This window comes from Eleutherodactylus coqui, chromosome 6 (genome assembly GCF_035609145.1).
Source record: "Eleutherodactylus coqui strain aEleCoq1 chromosome 6, aEleCoq1.hap1, whole genome shotgun sequence".
In the NCBI taxonomy this organism is placed as follows: Eukaryota; Metazoa; Chordata; class Amphibia; order Anura; family Eleutherodactylidae; genus Eleutherodactylus; species Eleutherodactylus coqui.
This window is the reverse complement of record NC_089842.1, coordinates 219664206-219684308: the sequence shown is the minus strand read 5'-3', so window position 1 is coordinate 219684308 and position 20103 is coordinate 219664206. Positions and strand designations below refer to the sequence as shown.

At 49.5% G+C, this 20103-nt stretch overlaps 1 protein-coding gene across 1 annotated transcript; it reads left to right on the top strand.

The window, feature by feature from the left end:
• Positions 1 to 416: 416 nt before the first annotated feature.
• On the top strand, positions 417 to 10675 carry LOC136631611 (C2 calcium-dependent domain-containing protein 4D-like). The gene is made up of 2 exons (XM_066605897.1): positions 417 to 450; positions 8857 to 10675. Exon 2 carries the CDS (start codon positions 8905 to 8907, stop codon positions 10009 to 10011), a length of 1107 nt encoding a protein of 368 aa, XP_066461994.1. The 5' UTR covers positions 417 to 450; positions 8857 to 8904; the 3' UTR covers positions 10012 to 10675.
• Positions 10676 to 20103: the final 9428 nt, after the last annotated feature.

Below are 20103 nucleotides of genomic sequence, written 5' to 3'. Positions count from 1 at the left end.
CTGCCGAGGCCCGGTGGGTTTGGCATTTGCCAGATGTGGTGCTTCCTAAGATGGATCGTGCCCCCGAAGTGGTGCATTTCCCCCATCCACAGGTGGTGCCAGCATTCTGTATGGTTTATGCACCTGTATAGGGCATACATATTCCTCAGTGCTGTACGGCGCCCTGGTACTTTGGAGAACTTCACCGCCACCGCAGGATTACACGGTTGCTTGTTTAACACTTAACGTGAGGAGTTGTTCCTACAGACTGGAAACAAACCCCCGGGGGCAAATCATGAGTGGGTGGAGGAGACGGCAGGGGAGGGGGGTTCAGCGGTGGTGGGAGAGACCGCAGCGGGTGAGAGGCGATCCAACAGGTGACGTCGCAGTGTGTGCTTATAAGAGGTGCCCAGGCTGACAGCGGGCACAGAGGAGCAGGGCGCCAGCAGGGAGGACACTGCGCATACACAGGTGAGCTGGGCAACAGGGGGCACAATGGATTTCAGCCAATACTATTGTTCTCTATTATCAGCTGTTTCTGGCTGGGGGGAGTTGACTGCAGTGTGTGATGAGATGTCTCAGCTCTTATATCCAGTATTACTGCTTAAACCGCAACTGAATACAGAGGAAAAACCGATAAAAAGCCGTGTACATAGTGCAGGTGGCACGAGCCCGGGTCCGGGTACATAGTGCAGGTGGTAGGAGCCTGGGTCCGGGTACATAGTGCAGGTGGTAGGAGCCCGGGTCCGGGTACATAGTGCAGGTGGTAGGAGCCCGGGTCCGGGTACATAGTGCAGGTGGTAGGAGCCCGGGTCCGGGTACATAGTGCAGGTGGTACAAGCCTGGGTCCGGGTACATAGTGCAGGTGGTAGGAGCCCGGGTCCAGGTACATAGTGCAGGTGGTACGAGCCCGGGTCCAGGTACATAGTGCAGGTGGTACGAGCCCGGGTCCAGGTACATAGTGCAGGTGGTACGAGCCCGGGTCCAGGTACATAGTGCAGGTGGTACGAGCCCGGGTCCAGGTACATAGTGCAGGTGGTAGGAGCCCGGGTCCAGGTACATAGTGCAGGTGGTACGAGCCGGGGTCCAGGTACATAGTGCAGGTGGTACGAGCCCGGGTCCAGGTACATAGTGCAGGTGGTAGGAGCCCGGGTCCAGGTACATAGTGCAGGTGGTACGAGCCGGGGTCCAGGTACATAGTGCAGGTGGTACGAGCCCGGGTGCAGGTACATGGTGAAGGTGGTAGGAGCCTGGGTCCAGGTACATAGTGCAGGTGGTACAAGCCTGGGTCCAGGTACATAGTGCAGGTGGTACAAGCCTGGGTCCAGGTACATAGTGCAGGTGGTACAAGCCTGGGTCCAGGTACATAGTGCAGGTGGTACGGATCCAGGTACATAGTGCAGGTGGTAGGAGCCCCGGTCCAGGTACATAGTGCAGGTGGTACAGGTCCAGATACATAGTGCAGGTGGTACGAGCCCTGGTGCGGGTACGTAGTGCAGGTGGTACGATCCCTGGTGCGGGTACATAGTGAAGGTGGTATGAGCCTGTGTCCAGGATGGTGTGGCCATTCTTTACTAAATGACCTGGTAATTAGCTGCTCACACTCCACAGAGGAATCTGGGACGTGTAATGTTTACTAACTACATAGTCATAGTAACATAAAATACAAGGCTGAAAGAAGTCCCCCCCTTCCCTAATGTCGATCATCTAATGTTACAGTCCTGAGTATAATGGATGATGGGAGAGATCTCTGTACATAGTTATTATTGGTCAGACGTCTACCAACAGATACATAGGGGATACACAATGCAGGGGGCACAAAGTGCAGGTGATATATATTGCAGGGGGTACAGGGTTGAGGGATACATAGTGCAGGGGGGGGGGTTAATTGTGCAGGAGAGATACAGTGCAAGGCACGCATAATGCTAAACTGTGTATCTAATCCGCTCCTGTGTGATACTGTCTGCTGAGCCATGTATCTAATCCTATCCCATGTGATACTGCCTGCTGAGCCGTGTATCTAATCCTATCCTGTGTGATACTGTCTGCTGAGCTGTGTATCTAATCCTATCCTGTGTGATACTGTCTGCTGAGCCGTGTATCTAATCCTCTCCTGTGTGATACTGTCTGCTGAGCTGTGTATCTAATCCTATCCTGTGTGATACTGTCTGCTGAGCCGTGTATCTAATCCTATCCTGTGTGATACTGTCTGCTGAGCTGTGTATCTAATCCTATCCTGTGTGATACTGTCTGCTTGGCTGCTGTGTATTTAGTCCTAGCCTGTGTGATACCATCTGCTGAGCTGTGTATCTAATCGTATACTGTGTGATACTGTCTGCTGAGCTGTGTATCTAATCCTATCCTGTGTGATACTGTCTGCTGAGCTGCTGTGTATCTAATCCGCTCCTGTGTGATACTGTCTGCTGAGCCATGTATCCAATCCTATCCCATGTGATACTGCCTGCTGAGCCGTGTATCTAATCCTATCCTCAGTGATACTGTCTGCTGAACTGCTGTGTATCTAATCCTATCCTGTGTGATACCATCTGCTGAGCCGTGTATCTAATCCTATCCTGTGTGATACTGTCTGCTGAGCCGTGTATCTAATCCTATCCTGTGTGATACTGTCTGCTGAGCTGCTGTGTATCTAATCCGCTCCTGTGTGATACTGTCTGCTGAGCCATGTATCTAATCCTATCCCATGTGATACTGCCTGCTGAGCCGTGTATCTAATCCTATCCTGTGTGATACTGTGTGCTGAGCCGTGTATCTAATCCTATCCTGTGTGATACTGACTGCTGAGCTGTATATCTAATCCTATCCTGTGTGATACTGTCTGCTGAGCCGTGTATCTAATCCTATCCTGTGTGATACTGTCTGCTGAGCCGTGTATCTAATCCTATCCTGTGTGATACCATCTGCTGAGCCGTGTATCTAATCCTATCCTGTGTGATACTGACTGCTGAGCAGTGTATTTAAACCTATCCTGTGTGATACTGTCTGCTGAGCCGTGTATCTAATCCTATCCTGTGTGATACTGTCTGCTGAGCCATGTATCTAATCCTATTCTGTGTGATACTGTCTGCTGAGCCGTGTATCTAATCCTATATTGCGTGATACTGACTGCTGAGCCGTGTATCTAATCCTATCCGTGACAGCGCCCAAAATATCACAATGCGGAATGTAGTGCTGCGGGATTAGATACACAGCTCAGCAGATACCAGATGTGTTTGGCGCTGTCAGGGTATGTGGACACTTCTGGGCAGACAGGCTGACAGCTCTCACAGTAGCGGTCTGTTCCCGCTGTAGATGCCCCGGGCAGGTAACGTGTGCCTCACGTGTCCTCCTGCAGCGATTCCTGGGAATCTCCTGCCATTACTTCATCCATCACTCACCCCACAACATGTAAAACACAGCAACGCAGTTCTGTAGACCCTGACAGCCCCCGGGCAGCTAGTAGAGAGTGCTGCCGCCCTGCAGGCTGGCAATGGAAAAATCATTAAGGCCTCCCTCACACAGAGTTTGCAAAACGCTGCCTTTTCAGCTGTGTTTTTATCCCACTCATTTCAATGGGAGACTCAGCTGAAAACGCCCAAAGATACAGTCCTACGCATCACAGCTGAGGGTTTGTTACAGTCCTACGCATCACAGCTGAGGGCTTGTTACAGTCTGATGCCTCACAGCTGAGGGCTTGTTACAGTCCTACGCATCACAGCTGAGGCTTTGTTACAGTCCGATGCTTCACAGCTGAGGGCTTGTTACAGTCCGATGCATCACAGCTGAGGGCTTGTTACAGTCTAATGCATCACAGCTTAGGGTTTGTTACAGTCCAATGCCTCACAGCTGAGGGCTTGTTACAGTCCGATGCATCACAGCTGAGGGCTTGTTACAGTCCGATGCGTCACAACTGAGGGTTTGTTACAGTCTGATGCATCACAGCTAAGGGTTTGTTACAGTCTGATGTATCACAGCTGAGGGCTTGTTACAGTCCGATGCGTCACAGCTGAGGGCTTGTTACAGTCCGATGCGTCACAGCTGAGGGCTTGTTACAGTCCGATGCGTCACAGCTGAGGGCTTGTTACAGTCCGATGCATCACAGCTGAGGGCTTGTTACAGTCCTACGCATCACAGCAGAGGGTTTGTTACAGTCCGATGCTTCACAGCTGAGGGTTTGTTACAGTCCGATGCCTCACAGCTGAGGGCTTGTTACAGTCCTACGCATCACAGCTGAGGGTTTGTTACAGTCCGATGCTTCACAGCTGAGGGTTTGCTACAGTCCGACGCGTCACAGCTGAGGGTTTGTTACAGTACTACGCATCACAGCTAAGGGCTTGTTAGAGTCCGATGCTTCACAGCTGAGTGTTTGTTACAGTCCGATGCTTCACAGCTGAGGGTTTGCTACAGTCCGATGCATCACAGCTGAGGGTTTGTTACAGTCCGATGCATCACAGCTTAGGGTTTGTTACAGTCCAATGCGTCACAACTGTGGGCTTGTTACAGTCCGATGCTTCACAGCTGAGTGTTTGTTACAGTCCGATGCTTCACAGCTGAGGGTTTGCTACAGTCCGACGCGTCACAGCTGAGGGTTTGTTACAGTCTAATGCCTCACAGCTGAGGGTTTGTTACAGTCCGATGCGTCACAGCCGAGGGTTATTACAGGCCGATGCATCACAGCTTAGGGTTATTACAAACTGATGTGCCACTGCTGAGGATTTGTTACAGTCTCGTGTCACAGCTGAGGGTTTGTTACAGTCCAATGCGTCACAGCTGAGGGTTTGTTACAGTCCGATGTGTCACAGCTGAGGGCTTGTTACAGTCCGATGCGTCACAACTGAGGGTTTGTTACAGTCCGATGCGTCACAACTGAGGGTTTGTTACAGTCCGACGTGTCACAGCTGAGGGTTTGTTACAGTCCGATGCATCACAGCTGAGGGTTTGTTACAGTCCTACGCTTCACAGCTGAGGGTTTGTTACAGTCCGATGCTTCACAGCTGAGGGTTTGCTACAGTCCGACGCGTCACAGCTGAGGGTTTGTTACAGTCCTACGCATCACAGCTGAGGGTTTGTTACAGTCCGATGCTTCACAGCTGAGGGTTTGTTACAGTCCGATGCTTCACAGCTGAGGGTTTGTTACAGTCCTACGCATCACAGCTGAGGGTTTGTTACAGTCCGATGCTTCACAGCTGAGGGTTTGTTACAGTCCGATGCTTCACAGCTGAGGGTTTGCTACAGTCCGACGCGTCACAGCTGAGGGTTTGTTACAGTCTAATGCCTCACAGCTGAGGGTTTGTTACAGTCTGATGCGTCACAGCCGAGGGTTATTACAGGCCGATGCGTCACAGCTTAGGGTTATTACAAACTGATGTGTCACTGCTGAGGATTTGTTACAGTCCGATGCGTCACAACTGAGGGTTTGTTACAGTCCAATGCGTCACAGCTGAGGGTTTGTTACAGTCCGATGCGTCACAGCTGAGGGCTTGTTACAGTCCGATGCGTCACAACTGAGGGTTTGTTACAGTCCGATGCATCACAGCTGAGGGCTTGTTACAGTCCGATGCATCACAGCTGAAGGCTTGTTACAGTCCGATGCATCACAGCTGAGGGTTTGTTACAGTCCGATGCATCACAGCTGAGGGCTTGTTACAGTCCGATGCATCACAGCTGAGGGCTTGTTACAGTCCGATGCATCACAGCTGAGGGCTTGTTACAGTCCGATGCATCACAGCTGAGGGCTTGTTACAGTCCAATGCATCACAGCTGAGGGCTTGTTACAGTCCGATGCGTCACAGCTGAGGGCTTGTTACAGTCCGATGCGTCACAGCTGAGGGCTTGTTACAGTCCGATGCATCACAGCTGAAGGCTTGTTACAGTCCGATGCATCACAACTGAGGGCTTGTTACAGTCCGATGCATCACAGCTGAGGGCTTGTTACAGTCCAATGCATCACAGCTGAGGGCTTGTTACAGTCCAATGCATCACAGCTGAGGGCTTGTTACAGTCCAATGCGTCACAACTGAGGGTTTGTTACAGTCCTATGCATCACAGCTGAGGGCTTGTTAGAGTCCGATGCATCACAGCTGAGGGCTTGTTACAGTCCGATGCATCACAGCTGAGGGTTTGTTACAGTCCGATGCATCACAGCTGAGGGCTTGTTACAGTCCGATGCTTCACAGCTGAGGGTTTGTTACAGTCCAATGCCTCACAGCTGAGGGTTTGTTACAGTCCGATGCATCACAGCTGAGGGCTTGTTACAGTCCGATGCTTCACAGCTGAGGGTTTGCTACAGTCCGACGCGTCACAGCTGAGGGTTTGTTACAGTCTAATGCCTCACAGCTGAGGGTTTGTTACAGTCCAATGCGTCACAGCCGAGGGTTATTACAGGCCGATGCATCACAGCTTAGGGTTATTACAAACTGATGTGTCACTGCTGAGGATTTGTTACAGTCTCGTGTCACAGCTGAGGGTTTGTTACAGTCCAATGCGTCACAGCTGAGGGTTTGTTACAGTCCGATGTGTCACAGCTGAGGGCTTGTTACAGTCCGATGCGTCACAACTGAGGGTTTGTTACAGTCCGACGCGTCACAGCTGAGGGTTTGTTACAGTCCGATGCATCACAGCTGAGGGTTTGTTACAGTCCTACGCTTCACAGCTGAGGGTTTGTTACAGTCCGATGCTTCACAGCTGAGGGTTTGCTACAGTCCGACGCGTCACAGCTGAGGGTTTGTTACAGTCCTACGCATCACAGCTGAGGGTTTGTTACAGTCCGATGCTTCACAGCTGAGGGTTCGTTACAGTCCGATGCTTCACAGCTGAGGGTTTGTTACAGTCCTACGCATCACAGCTGAGGGTTTGTTACAGTCCGATGCTTCACAGCTGAGGGTTTGTTACAGTCCGATGCTTCACAGCTGAGGGTTTGCTACAGTCCGACGCGTCACAGCTGAGGGTTTGTTACAGTCCGATGCATCACAGCTGAGGGCTTGTTACAGTCCGATGCATCACAGCTGAAGGCTTGTTACAGTCCGATGCATCACAGCTGAGGGTTTGTTACAGTCCGATGCATCACAGCTGAGGGCTTGTTACAGTCCGATGCATCACAGCTGAGGGCTTGTTACAGTCCGATGCATCACAGCTGAGGGCTTGTTACAGTCCGATGCATCACAGCTGAGGGCTTGTTACAGTCCGATGCATCACAGCTGAGGGCTTGTTACAGTCCAATGCATCACAGCTGAGGGCTTGTTACAGTCCGATGCGTCACAGCTGAGGGCTTGTTACAGTCCGATGCGTCACAGCTGAGGGCTTGTTACAGTCCGATGCATCACAGCTGAAGGCTTGTTACAGTCCGATGCATCACAACTGAGGGCTTGTTACAGTCCAATGCATCACAGCTGAGGGCTTGTTACAGTCCAATGCGTCACAACTGAGGGTTTGTTACAGTCCTATGCATCACAGCTGAGGGCTTGTTACAGTCCAATGCATCACAGCTGAGGGCTTGTTACAGTCCAATGCATCACAGCTGAGGGCTTGTTACAGTCCAATGCGTCACAACTGAGGGTTTGTTACAGTCCTATGCATCACAGCTGAGGGCTTGTTACAGTCCGATGCATCACAGCTGAGGGCTTGTTACAGTCCGATGCATCACAGCTGAGGGCTTGTTACAGTCCGATGCATCACAGCTTAGGGTTTGTTACAGTCCAATGCCTCACAGCTGAGGGCTTGTTACAGTCCGATGCATCACAGCTGAGGGCTTGTTACAGTCCGATGCATCACAGCTGAGGGCTTGTTACAGTCCGATGCATCACAGCTGAGGGCTTGTTACAGTCCGATGCATCACAGCTGAGGGCTTGTTACAGTCCGATGCATCACAGCTGAGGGCTTGTTACAGTCCGATGCGTCACAGCTGAGGGCTTGTTACAGTCCGATGCGTCACAGCTGAGGGCTTGTTACAGTCCGATGCGTCACAGCTGAGGGCTTGTTACAGTCCGATGCATCACAGCTGAAGGCTTGTTACAGTCCGATGCATCACAACTGAGGGCTTGTTACAGTCCGATGCATCACAGCTGAGGGCTTGTTACAGTCCAATGCATCACAGCTGAGGGCTTGTTACAGTCCAATGCATCACAGCTGAGGGCTTGTTACAGTCCGATACATCACAGCTGAGGGTTTGTTACAGTCCGAGCTGTCACAGCTGAGGGTTTGTTACAGTCTGATGCATCACAGCTGAGGGCTTGTTACACTCCGATGCGTCACAGCTGAGGGCTTGTTACAATCCGATGCATCACAGCTGAGGGCTTGTTACAGTCCGATGCATCACAGCTGAGGGTTTGTTACAGTCCGATGCGTCACAGCTGAGGGCTTGTTACAGTCCGATGCATCACAGCTGAGGGTTTGTTACAGGCCAATGTAATACGGACAACTTAAATCGCAGCAAGTCCTATTTTAGTCCGTATTACAGACCGATATTGGCCCTAAAAGTCAATGGGATTGTGTAAATACGCAGACAATAGACAGGATACAGGGGGATTCACTGCACATTTATTCATGAAGGCGGGAGAAATCTGACCTTTCTATAGATTTACATTACTGTAGCCTCAATCCAGTGCCGCTAAACCACGTACTGAAAACCCAACGCAGAGTCCAAGTGTCAAGAAATGACTTGGTACTTCTTTTTTTCTGCGACGTGGATTTTAGATCTGCGCGGCGAATACATTTGCGCTGTGTAATTGTGCACTTCTATGGCTCTGATTTGTTGTGGATGTGCTGAGAAATTGCTGTCAAATCTGTGGCATAATCTGCTGTCTGAGAAAAGTCTAAGCAAGCAGAGATCTTGAGGTGTTTTCTTACGTGTGCTTGTCAGTAAACACCATCTTTTCATTTCAGGATCCGCGTCCTTCTCCACAGTAAGACCCAAGAACGTCTTCCAACAGGATGTTCTGCTCCAAGAAGAAGCTTCTGCCTTCATGTCCGAATATTCTCACCCCGGATAAAATTCCCAGCTTCTTCATCCCTCCAAAACTGTCGGCGCTGCCGGATGGAGGAGGTCACATGGGAAAGTGGCTGCAGAAGAAGCCTTCAGATGTTGGATCCAAAGATTCGTCCAGGTCTTTGCTTCGATCGGCGAGCCAGCAAGTTACCCAGGTTGAGGATGTGGAGCCGAAGGGACAGAGTCACCATCAGTCCATGGCCTCCAGTATTCTGGGCAGCCCGTACCTGTCCGAGAGCCCGCATACACGAAGGAGGGAGTCTCTCTTCCACCAGATGTGCCACACTCATGGTCCTTATGACTTAAAGCCGCTGTCCCCATTAGACCCTGACCATATCCTGAACTGGAAGTCATCATCTCACGATCTGCATCTCCAGAGGTTTCCTTGTGGCATCTTGGATAGCGACACCACATCCTCTGCCGAGTCTTCTCCCTTTAATTCTCCCCTCTTAAATCGCTCCCTGGCAGGAAGTTTGGTCATTCCTGGTCCTGGCGGTCATCGCCGCGCCATCAACACCTTGACTCGTGCCAACTCTGTGTCTACCGAAGAAGCCAGCTCTGCGGACAGCAGCCCAAACCTGCCCACCAAGGAAAACCATGGAAGGGCCACCATGGTGCATCTGGTTCCTCCTTCCATCTTCCAACTGGACTTCATTTGCTGCCAGGACCGTTTGACTAAGGAGACGGAGGTGGTGCTAAGTAAAGGGGGGCTTCTCCGTCTGTCTATAGAGTATGTGAAGGACTTGGGACGTCTGAAGGTTAAGTTGGTCAACGCAGAGAACCTGTACCCTTTGTATCAGGACCCCCGCGCCATCAGTTGTTGTGTGGTGTTATATTTGATGCCAGGAAAGCTGCAGAAACAAAAGAGCACTGTGATCCGCCGGAGCAGAAACCCCATCTTCAACGAGAACTTTTACTTTGAAGGAGTGGAACAAGAGGAATTAGATAATCTTAGACTGAGGGTAAAAGTAATAAACCAAGGGAGCGGAGTGAAGCTTGACCACGTACTGGGGAGCAGTGAACTGTGGCTATCTGCTATTATACCCCTGTGATAGAAACATTTAATGGGTTTCTGTGGTTGCTGGAAGGATCCATTCTAACCAACTTCGAGTTAGATTCTCCTACTGTAGGTACACGAGGGTCGGTCTCACTTACCGTAAGAGTGGCGCGACACGTGTGGCAGTTTTTCATGCAGGCCAAGGAGAGATGTATATCTGTGTACCTGGTAGAGGGGTATGTAGAAGAGATATAAATCCTGCACTGAGCAGGGGGTTGGACCCGATGACCCTGGAGGTTACTTCCAACTCTACCATTCTATGATTCTATATATCCCCAAATACCTGTCAGGAGGGAAATGTAGAAGATCTATATATACCCAAGTACCTGGCAGGAGAGGGATGTAGAAGCGATATATATAACAGAGTACCTGGCAGGAGAGGGATGTAGAAGACATATATATACTCAAATACCCGTCAGGAGAGAAATGTAGAAGAGATATATATATATACTCGAATACCCAGTAGGAGAGGGATGTAGAAGAGATATATATAAAACTGAGTACCTGGCAGGAAAGGGATGTAGAAGATGTATATACACCCGAGTACCTAGGAATAGGAGGGAGGGGGAGATCTAAATACTCGAATACTTGGCAGGAGAGAGGGATGGAGAAGAGATATATATACCTAGAAGATATATATATCCAAGTACCCATCAAGAGGGGAATGATGTAGAAGTGGTGTGTATATATATATACACACACACTGATTACCTGGTGGGGGTACGGATGTAGAATTTTTTTATAAATGGCATTTAAGTCAATTTTATGTTTACATAAATTAAAAACTGTTAATAATATGAATAAATGACGACCGACGATCGGATTTTGTGCACATGATGAATAAACAGATATTCTTGCAGTGGCTGTGAGTACGTGTCATTATCTTCTTGGACTAACATCTAAATCTACATATAGTATACATAGATAACTGCTAAACAAGGTGTGCCCAGCAGGTGGCGTCTGCTCCAGCACAGAACATGCTAGAAATCCCAGCAGTCACATCTGAGTGCTCAAGTATTCGATAATCCAGCATTTAATAATCCAGACCCCGGAAGACCAGGAGCCGACGACTGAAAAGGGGTGAGCAATTGTAGGGCGGACCTGATGAAGACAGCACAGTGATAGCACCATTGTTCCATACCAATAAATCTTCTAAACTTGTCAGTGAGCATCCAATAATCCAGTACATTTTCTAATCCGGCACACGGCAGGAAAGGGCATTTCTAGGAATAAAATTATGTCTCTGTTAGTACGAAATGACCTCACAAAAGACATGAAGCGCAGCACCCCCAGCATGATGTAATGATACTAGAGCAGCAGTGTTGACACCTAGTGGTGCCATCTGCACCTCATCTTCCTCTAGTGGCGCCACCTGCCCTTTGATCTCCCCCTAGTGATGCCAACTCCCCCTAATCTACTCCCAGTAATGCCGTGCTGCTAATCTCCCCATAAAAGTGCAGCATGCTCCTGATCTCCCCCTAGGGGCCCTTTCCTACTCATCTCAGCTAGTGGTGCACTCTGCTTCAGATCTCCCCCTAGTGATGCCCTCTGCTCCTGATCTCCCTCTAGTGGTAATGACTGTTCCTCATCTTCCCCTAGTGGTGCCTTTTGCTCCTAATCTCTCCCTAGTGGTGCCTTCTGCTCCTAATCTCTCCCTAGTGGTGCCTTCTGCTCCTGATCTTTCCCTAGTGATGCCCTCTGCTCTTGGTCTCCCCTAGTGGTGTCTTTTGCTCCTGATCTCCCCCTAGTGGTGCCTTCTGCTCCTAATTTCCTACTAGTAGTGTCATCTGCTCTTGATCTGCTAGGTGGTGTCTTTTGCTCCAGATCTCCCCTATTGGTGCCTTTTGCTCCTGATCCCCCTGGCGGTGCCTTCTGCTCCTCATCTCCCCCTAGTGGTGCCTTCTGCTCCTGATTTCCTACTAGTAGTGTCATCTGCTCTTGATCTTCCTGGTGGTGTCTTTTGCTCCAGATCTCCCCTATTGGTGCCTTTTGCTCCTGATCCCCCTGGCGGTGCCTTCTGCTCCTCATCTCCCCCTAGTGGTGCTCTCTGCACCTGATCTTCCCCCTAGTGGTGTCTTTTGCTGCTGATCTACCCCTATTGATGCCTTCTGCTCCTGATTTCCTCTTAGTTGTGTCATCTGCTCCTGATCTTACTGGTGGTGTCTTTTACTCCGGATCTCCCCCTATTGATGCCTTCTGCTTCTGATCTCCCCCTATTGGTGCCTTCTGCTCCTGATCTCGCCCTAGTAGTGTCTTCTGCTCCTGATCTCCCCCTAGTGATACCATCTGCTCCCGATCTCCCCCTAGTGCTGCGCTCTGCTTCTGATCTCCCCCTATTGGTGCCTTCTGCTCCTGATTTCCCCCTAGTAGAGTCATCTGCTCCTGATCTCCCCCTAGTGATACCATCTGCTCCTGATCTCCCCCTGGTGCTGCGCTCTGCTCCTGGTCTCCCCTTATTGGTGGCTTTTGTTCCTGATCTCCCCCTAGTCGTGCCTTTTGCTCCTGATCTTGCCCTAGTAGTGTCATCTGCTCTTGATCTCCCCCTAGTAGTGTCATCTGCTTCTGATCTCCCCCTAGTGGTGCCTTCTGCTTCTGATCTCCCCTAGTGGTGTCATCTGCTCCTGATCTCCCCCTAGTGGTGTCATCTGCTCCTGATCTCCCCCTAGTGGTGCCTTCTGCTCCTGATCTCCCCCTAGTGGTGCCTTCTGCTCCTGATTTCCCCCTAGTGGTGCCTTCTGCTCCTGATCTCCCCTAGTGGTGTCATCTGCTCCTGATCTCCCCTAGTGGTGTCATCTGCTCCTGATCTCCCCCTAGTGGTGCCTTCTGCTCCTGATCTCCCCCTAGTGGTGCCTACTGCTTCTGATCCCCCTCTGGTGGTGCCTTCTGCTCCTGATCTCCCCCTAGTGGCGCCTACTGCTCCTGATCTCCCCCTGGTGGTGCCTTTTGCTCCTGATCTCCCCCTGGTGGTGCCTTTTGCTCCTGATCTCCCCCTGGTGGTGCCTTTTGCTCCTGATCTCCCCCTGGTGGTGCCTTTTGCTCCTGATCTCCCCCTGGTGGTGCCTTTTGCTCCTGATCTCCCCCTGGTGGTGCCTTTTGCTCCTGATCTCCCCCTGGTGGTGCCTTTTGCTCCTGATCTCCCCTGGTGGTGCCTTCTGCTCCTGATCTCCCCCTGGTGGTGCCTTTTGCTCCTGATCTCCCCCTGGTGGTGCCTTTTGCTCCTGATCTCCCCTGGTGGTGCCTTCTGCTCCTGATCTCCCCCTGGTGGTGCCTTCTGCTCCTGATCTCCCCCTGGTGGTGCCTTCTGCTCCTGATCTCCCCCTGGTGGTGCCTTCTGCTCCTGATCTCCCCCTGGTGGTGCCTTCTGCTCCTGATCTCCCCCTGGTGGTGCCTTCTGCTCCTGATCTCCCCCTAGTGGTGCCTTCTGCTCCTCATCTCCCCCTGGTAGTGCCTTTTGCTCCTGATCTCCCCCTGGTGGTGCCTTCTGCTCCTTATCTCTCTCTATTAGTTAGTGCTGCTACTGTGACCTATAGTTTGATGCTGCTGTTGTGAAATAGATGGAAGGAAGTTCTCCATCTTCAGCAGACAGTGATGGAAAGTTGGGGTCAGCTGCCACCTCATCGACCTTGTCTGGCTTAGGATGTCTTTCCGCCGCCGCCCACTATTAACCACCTTTAATTTCCACATATTTACTATTTCCAGAGATGATAACATGAAATCGGTGTCACGTTACTGAAATCACGGCGGTGACATGCTGGTCTACATCTTGCTGTTGTCTGAGCCCCCCATCTGTATATCTGTATTTCCTGGGGGCTCAGCGGCACTTTGGAAGGGGGCGCACGTTAATAAGTGTGAGGAGATGAGGGGCAGACGCCAGTGTGGTTTCCCTCATGTGTGAAGACGTTCGCGCTGCTGACAGCCGAGTACAGCACTTTCCACCTTCCACTGCGCTGCTGAGCAGAGATGGCTGATGTGATAACAGCGTGTGTGAAACACCCTGGTCAGAGGACGGACCCCATAATGCACTGCAGCACCCAGAAGCTCACCACACGCTCATCCAGTATCATCCATCCTAGAGTGGGGCTAGTATGTCCAAAGCGTCATGTATGATCACAAGGGATTTACTCTCTACAAGATATTCACATAACCCAAAAGCCTATGGTCAGCTTACCCGCAGCCCTACTTCTTTCCATTTCGCCTAAATCAATACACAACGCTTCATGGTGCACGTGCAGCTCCCGACTGGAATTGGATATGATAAACCGGGCACAAATGCAGCATCCCATAGGGAGACCCCAGGCACCTGACATACGTGGGGAGCTTGGAGGGTTAAGTGATGGCTTGTCACGGTGGCACTTACCAGACTCCTTTCCTGGAGGGATCCAAGGCCAGGGCATAATTGAAGGCCACCAAAGACACCCCTAGGATAGGGAATGCCAATACAAAGGAGAATAGGGGTAGTAGTTGTCACGGGTGACGCCACCGTTCCTACACACCAGTGTGATCCTCCGCGGAGAATAATTGTAGACACAGACAGTGTCTCTATTCTATCTCTCCTCTCTCCCTATCTTGTCTGTCCTACCCCTCCTTTCTTTATCCAGTCCCTCCACTCTTTCTATCCTGTCCCTCCTCTTTCTCTATCCTGTCCCTCCTCTGTTCCTCTCTTAGCCCCTTCTCTCTCCCAATCCATTCTCTCTCTATATATAAGCTGTTTTACCTCATGAACCCATGCTGATGAGGGGTTATACTGTTGTTTTCCTTGAGGTATTCTAGGATGGCATCTCTCATAAACCCCTCAAATATTTTTCCAATTATTGAAGTAAGACTTACCGGCCTGTAGTTGCCAGGCTCTCTTTTGGACCCCTTTTTGTATATTGGCACCACATCGGCAATGCGCCAATCCAGTGGTACAACCCTGGTCTCTATAGTGTCCATAAATATAAGAAATAGCGGTCTAGCTATCATGTCACTTAGCTGCCTTAGAACCGTTGGGTGTATTCCATCTGAGCCAGTGATTTATCGATTTTAATCCAACGTAACTGGCTCTGCACTTCCTCCTGTGTTAGGCATGCAATATTAAGCAGGGGGAGTTCGTTTTTTTCCCCCCTTCATCTCATGTGCCATTTCTTTTTCATTTGTGAATAAACTTGAAAAGAAACTATTTAATAGATTTGCCTTCCCCCATCATCTTCTATGGATTCCTCTGCATTATTTGTTAGCGGGCCAGTGCACTCAGTGTTTGCTGTTTAAATAATTAAAGAATAGTTTAGGGTTATTTTTGCTCTCTTTGGTGATCAGTCTTTCTGCCTCCTCCTTAGCAAATTTGATCTTTTCAATTTTACATATTTTGTTTTTTTCCCTGTATGATTTTAGCGCTTCTTCGCTGCCTTCTTGTTTTAGTAGTTTAAACGCTTTTTTTTTTTTTCGTTTATTGCCCCCCTTACCGTCTTGTCGAGCCACATCGGATTCCTTCTACTTGTAGTCCTTTTATTTTTAAAGGGTATGAACTGCTCACATGAGGTAATTAGGATGTTTTTAAACTTCTCCCATTTGTCGTCTGTGCTTTTATTTTTGAGGACGCTGTCCCAATTAATGTTACCGATAGTAGTTCTAAGCTGACCAAATTTTGCTTGACTAAAGTCGCTACCTGATAAGGCTTCTTATTGAATGACAGCTGGAAATTAATTATATTGTGGTCACTATTTCCCAAGTGTCCCTCAACCTACACCCTCATTATTCAGTCTGGTTTGTTAGTTAATAGTAAGTCCAGAGTGCCCCTCCCTCTAGTTGGCTCCCCCACGAGTTGGGAAAGGTAGTTGTCTTTAATGTTCCCAAGAACTTATCACCCTTGTGAGATTTGCAGGTTTTGTCTTCCCATATTATATCTGGATAATTAAAGTCCTCCATAATAATCACTTCATTACGGTTTGACTCCTCTTCTATTTGCCTTAATAATAAGATTTCCGTTTCTTCTGTTGCTTTTGGTGGCCTATAGAAACCCCTATCAGGATATTATTATTTTTTTCAGCCTGTATTTCTACCCACAGAGATTCCACGCTTTTATCTCCTGCACCTATATCTTCCCGTAGGTTTGGCATTAGGTAGGATTTAACGTACAGACACACCCCTCCCCCTTTCCGTTCCCTACGGTATCTTCTGAAGAGATTGTAACCCTGTAAATTCACCACCCAATCACACTTATCATCAAGCCATGTTTCCGTTATTCCCATAATGTCGTAATTTTTATCAGTCATTCTTGCTTCAAGCTCACCCACTTTACCGATCAGACTTCTTGCATTCATTGCCATATAATTTATACGGTTATTGTTATGCTTTATATTCATTGTGCTACTAATTGTACTATTAGCTGTTCTGTCAGTTCTAACTGTTCTAACCCCACCCCCTGCTCGACCCCCATTTCCATTACTTGGTCCCAGGTCGCTATCTATAGTGTCTATCCCCCTGTTTCTCTTTTTGCCCTCCCTCCCAGTCCCTAGTTTAAACACTTCTCCAGCCTTCTAGCCATCTTCTCCCCCAGCACAGCTGCACCCTCCCCATTAAGATGCAGCCCATCCCTACGGTAGAGCCTGCAGCCGACAGCAAGGTCAGCCCAGTTCTTCAGGAACCCAAACCCCTCCTTCTTACACCAACTTGGGAGCCACTTGTTTACCTCCCTAAGATCCTGCTGTCTTTCTAGTGTGGCTTGTTGTGCAGGTAGTATTTCTGAGAAAATTGCCTTGGAGGTCCTTGTCCTAAGCTTGGATCCTAGATCCCTGAAATTGTTTCTGATGTCCCTCCATTGACCTCTAATTTGTTCATTGGTGCCAATGTGCACCATGACCGCTGGATCCTCACCAGCCCCTGTCAACCCGATCCGTGATGTGTTGAACTTGAGCGCCAGTAAGACAAGGTAGTGTCTCTGTAACCCTCCCTCCAGATCCCGACTTGGGCAGTCCTCGAGTACCAGGGGCTTCTGCTTCAAGAAATGGGTCAACAGAGCTCTGTCATTAAGCAGCTTCCTCGTCAGAGTCCTGATCTCCCACATCCCAGACCCCACTGGCGTATCACCTTCACAGACAAGGCAGCGTAAGCCGAGAGATATCTGTATTGCGTGCAAATGTCCTTCACTCGTACTCCTGTCTCCTATTCCTGGAAGAAGGGCTGAAACCATCCCCAGCAGGAGTAGACCCACGGAGGAACCCTCTTTTGCCAGATGTTGATCCTAAAAAAGGTGTCTCCAAGAAACACCACAGGGTTGACCATAGATAACCTGTCTAATCTCCTCGTGTGGAACATAACATCTCTCCTGATTAGGTTCAACCTATTCCCCCCCCAACATTAGGAAGAACAGGTTGTAGACCCAGGTGCAGAGAGGTTCTGGCAAAACGCTGCCCAGGTAGATGAATAAAGGAATCAGGCTAAGGGCTCATGCTCACAGGCGTATGCCTAAAAAGCTGCATGGGTCATGCGTTTTATGGCCATTTGAGCCGACTCTGTCCACGTAACACCATCAATCGCCGGTCTAACTTCCTCTTTTCTGATCTCTTCTGTCAAGACATCAAGAGAGGTGTCTACCGCTGGCTTCCCACCCAGGATGTAAGTTTACGTCCTCTGAAGAAATTACGTCTACTATGTGTTAGGCCGCCTGCACGCAAATGCTATGGGAAATCTATTCTTCCTGCACACTTGCAGAAATCAATTACGGGTTCTGCAAGCAGAGGAAAGATCGCAGCATGCTGTATTTTCAAGTGGTGTCCTCATGGACAGATTCGTGGAAGTCAATGGAAGCGATCCAACCTGCGGCCTGTCCACAATTGGCATTGCGAACAGGTTGCGGATTCCGCATAACCGCCTAGCAACAGCGCAGGAAAAATAAGCATTGAAATTAAAAATCTGTGCTGTGCATGAACGACAGCGGTTTTCCTCGACTAATCACATGCGGAATCCGAGCCATTCGTATGCAGGCGGCATTAGCGTTCTGTGTGAAAGAACGCCACTTCTACAGGTATGAAAGATGAGGTTACAGTAAGGCCGGGCTCACATGGGTGGACCGGATTCCGCAATATTTCTATTTCCCATGCCGTCGCTTAGCGATGACGCGGGTAGCTGCAGCCTATACGCAATGTTAATTGCCTACGGACTCTGTGTCAGATGGTCTGCATTGACATCAATGGAGGCCGTCCGCGTGGAGTTCCTGGCAAAATACGCAATTCATATCCACGAATGTGAGCAGAAAAGCGGATTTCCATGCTTTTCAATGCCTGCATTTTGCTGCGGACGCCGTTCACGGATTCTGCAATTAGATTCTGCATGTGTGAGCCCGGCCTAAGTGAGACAGGAATGAAGGTCCATGAAACACGCACCTTGCTGCAACCAATTGGTAGAAGGTGGGAGGAAATGTGCGCCGACAGGAGAAAAGAAAATGCCAGGCAGGAGAGAGAAGTGAAAAGAGACAGAGATCAACTGTGACAGAGAGAGAAAGAGAAACAAGAGATAAATCTGAGAAAACCATGAGTAACTGAGGAGTAGACAGCTTTGACAGTGAATAGAGGGAAAATAAAAGAGATGTAAATATGAAGAAAGGGAGACAAAGAAATAAAGAGATGTAAATCCTGAGAAGGATAGAGAGAAGAAATCCAGTGTATAAATAAGTTAGGGCTCATGCCCATGGCCGTGACGGACTCTGCCAGCAGAATATCGCAGCAGAGTCCGCCATGGCGCCCCCCCAAACCCCCATACTTACCACTCCGGATCAGATGACGCGGCCGGCAGTGGGCAAGGCTGCGTATTCACGCGATACTTCCGCTGTGCTACAGCAGAAGTATAGCAGGACGGCAGGCTTCCATTGACTACAATGGAAGCCAAACGCACGTAGTCCCAAGGCAAATAGAGCATGCCCCGCTTTCTTTCACGCTGCGGAATTCCGCGGTGGAATTCCGCAGCGTGAACATTGAGATATTAGGTTCAATAGAACCTAATAGCTCGGGGGTAACGTCGCGGATTTCCGCTGTGTGAAATGCATCAGAAATCCGTCAATGGGCATTAGCCCCCTAGACACAAGTTTCTACATTGTTGCAATTTGTATATCAGTTATTATGCAGTGGATGTGATGAAGAAAATACCTCATCTCACTGCCTTATTTAATAATACTGGTTTTACTACAAATTAAGCAAAATATCTGGCTCTGTGTGTTATTCCACACCCCACCACTCACAACTACAAATTGTGCCCAAGGGCACTGGTGTCCAGACAAAACAAATCACAATTAATTGCTAGCCACAAAGAATAATAATAACATTAGCGTTCATCATAGCACTTTGTGGCGTCACGATAGTGCTTCGGGCTGGCACGGCAGCCATTTGTGGAGTCACAACACTATTTTTGATAAAAATGTGCTGCCTCCGTCTGTCATCGCCACGCCATCACGTAATATGCAAGATGGGCACACACATCCCTTCCACCCATTACAAATATACACTGCAACTCATTGTCCATCACCCACAGATGAAAGTTTTGACACACTCAGTTCATGTCCATTTTTTGCCCATCTCATCTATATCTATCATAATACTATATTACCCTGCTGCCCCCTCCCGCACTCCTTCACTGCTGTCCGTCCCTTGTGGCCTCCTGCTCTACTTTTGCTGCTGCCCCCTCCCACTCTCCTTTTGCTGCTGCCCCCTCCGTGCACTTCTGGCACTCACCCCCCCCCCCCCAAGCCTGAAGTGAGAGCTGCAAGCTTACTCCCTGCAGCTCCCACTTCTCTCTGCTCCTCTGAAGCTAAAATGGGGCTACAGCTTTGATTTTGATCTTATCTGAAAGCCAAGACTCTTGGTTTTCAAACAGGACCAAAAGCACAGCAGTTGCCCCATTATAACTGGAGACATATCCATTAGAATAGCACCCCTCACGCAGTCCAATGGCTCTCAGGCTACACTGTGAGGTCCTTTTCTCCTATCATGGCACCAATCTGGCAAAACCGTTAGGTGGCTAAAGACATTCTGCTGGACATCTCAGTGAGATGAGCTGCTGACAGGGCAACAGTACTCGTAAATGTGGTAACCCCTTAATTGTCCTACTGGCAGTTCTT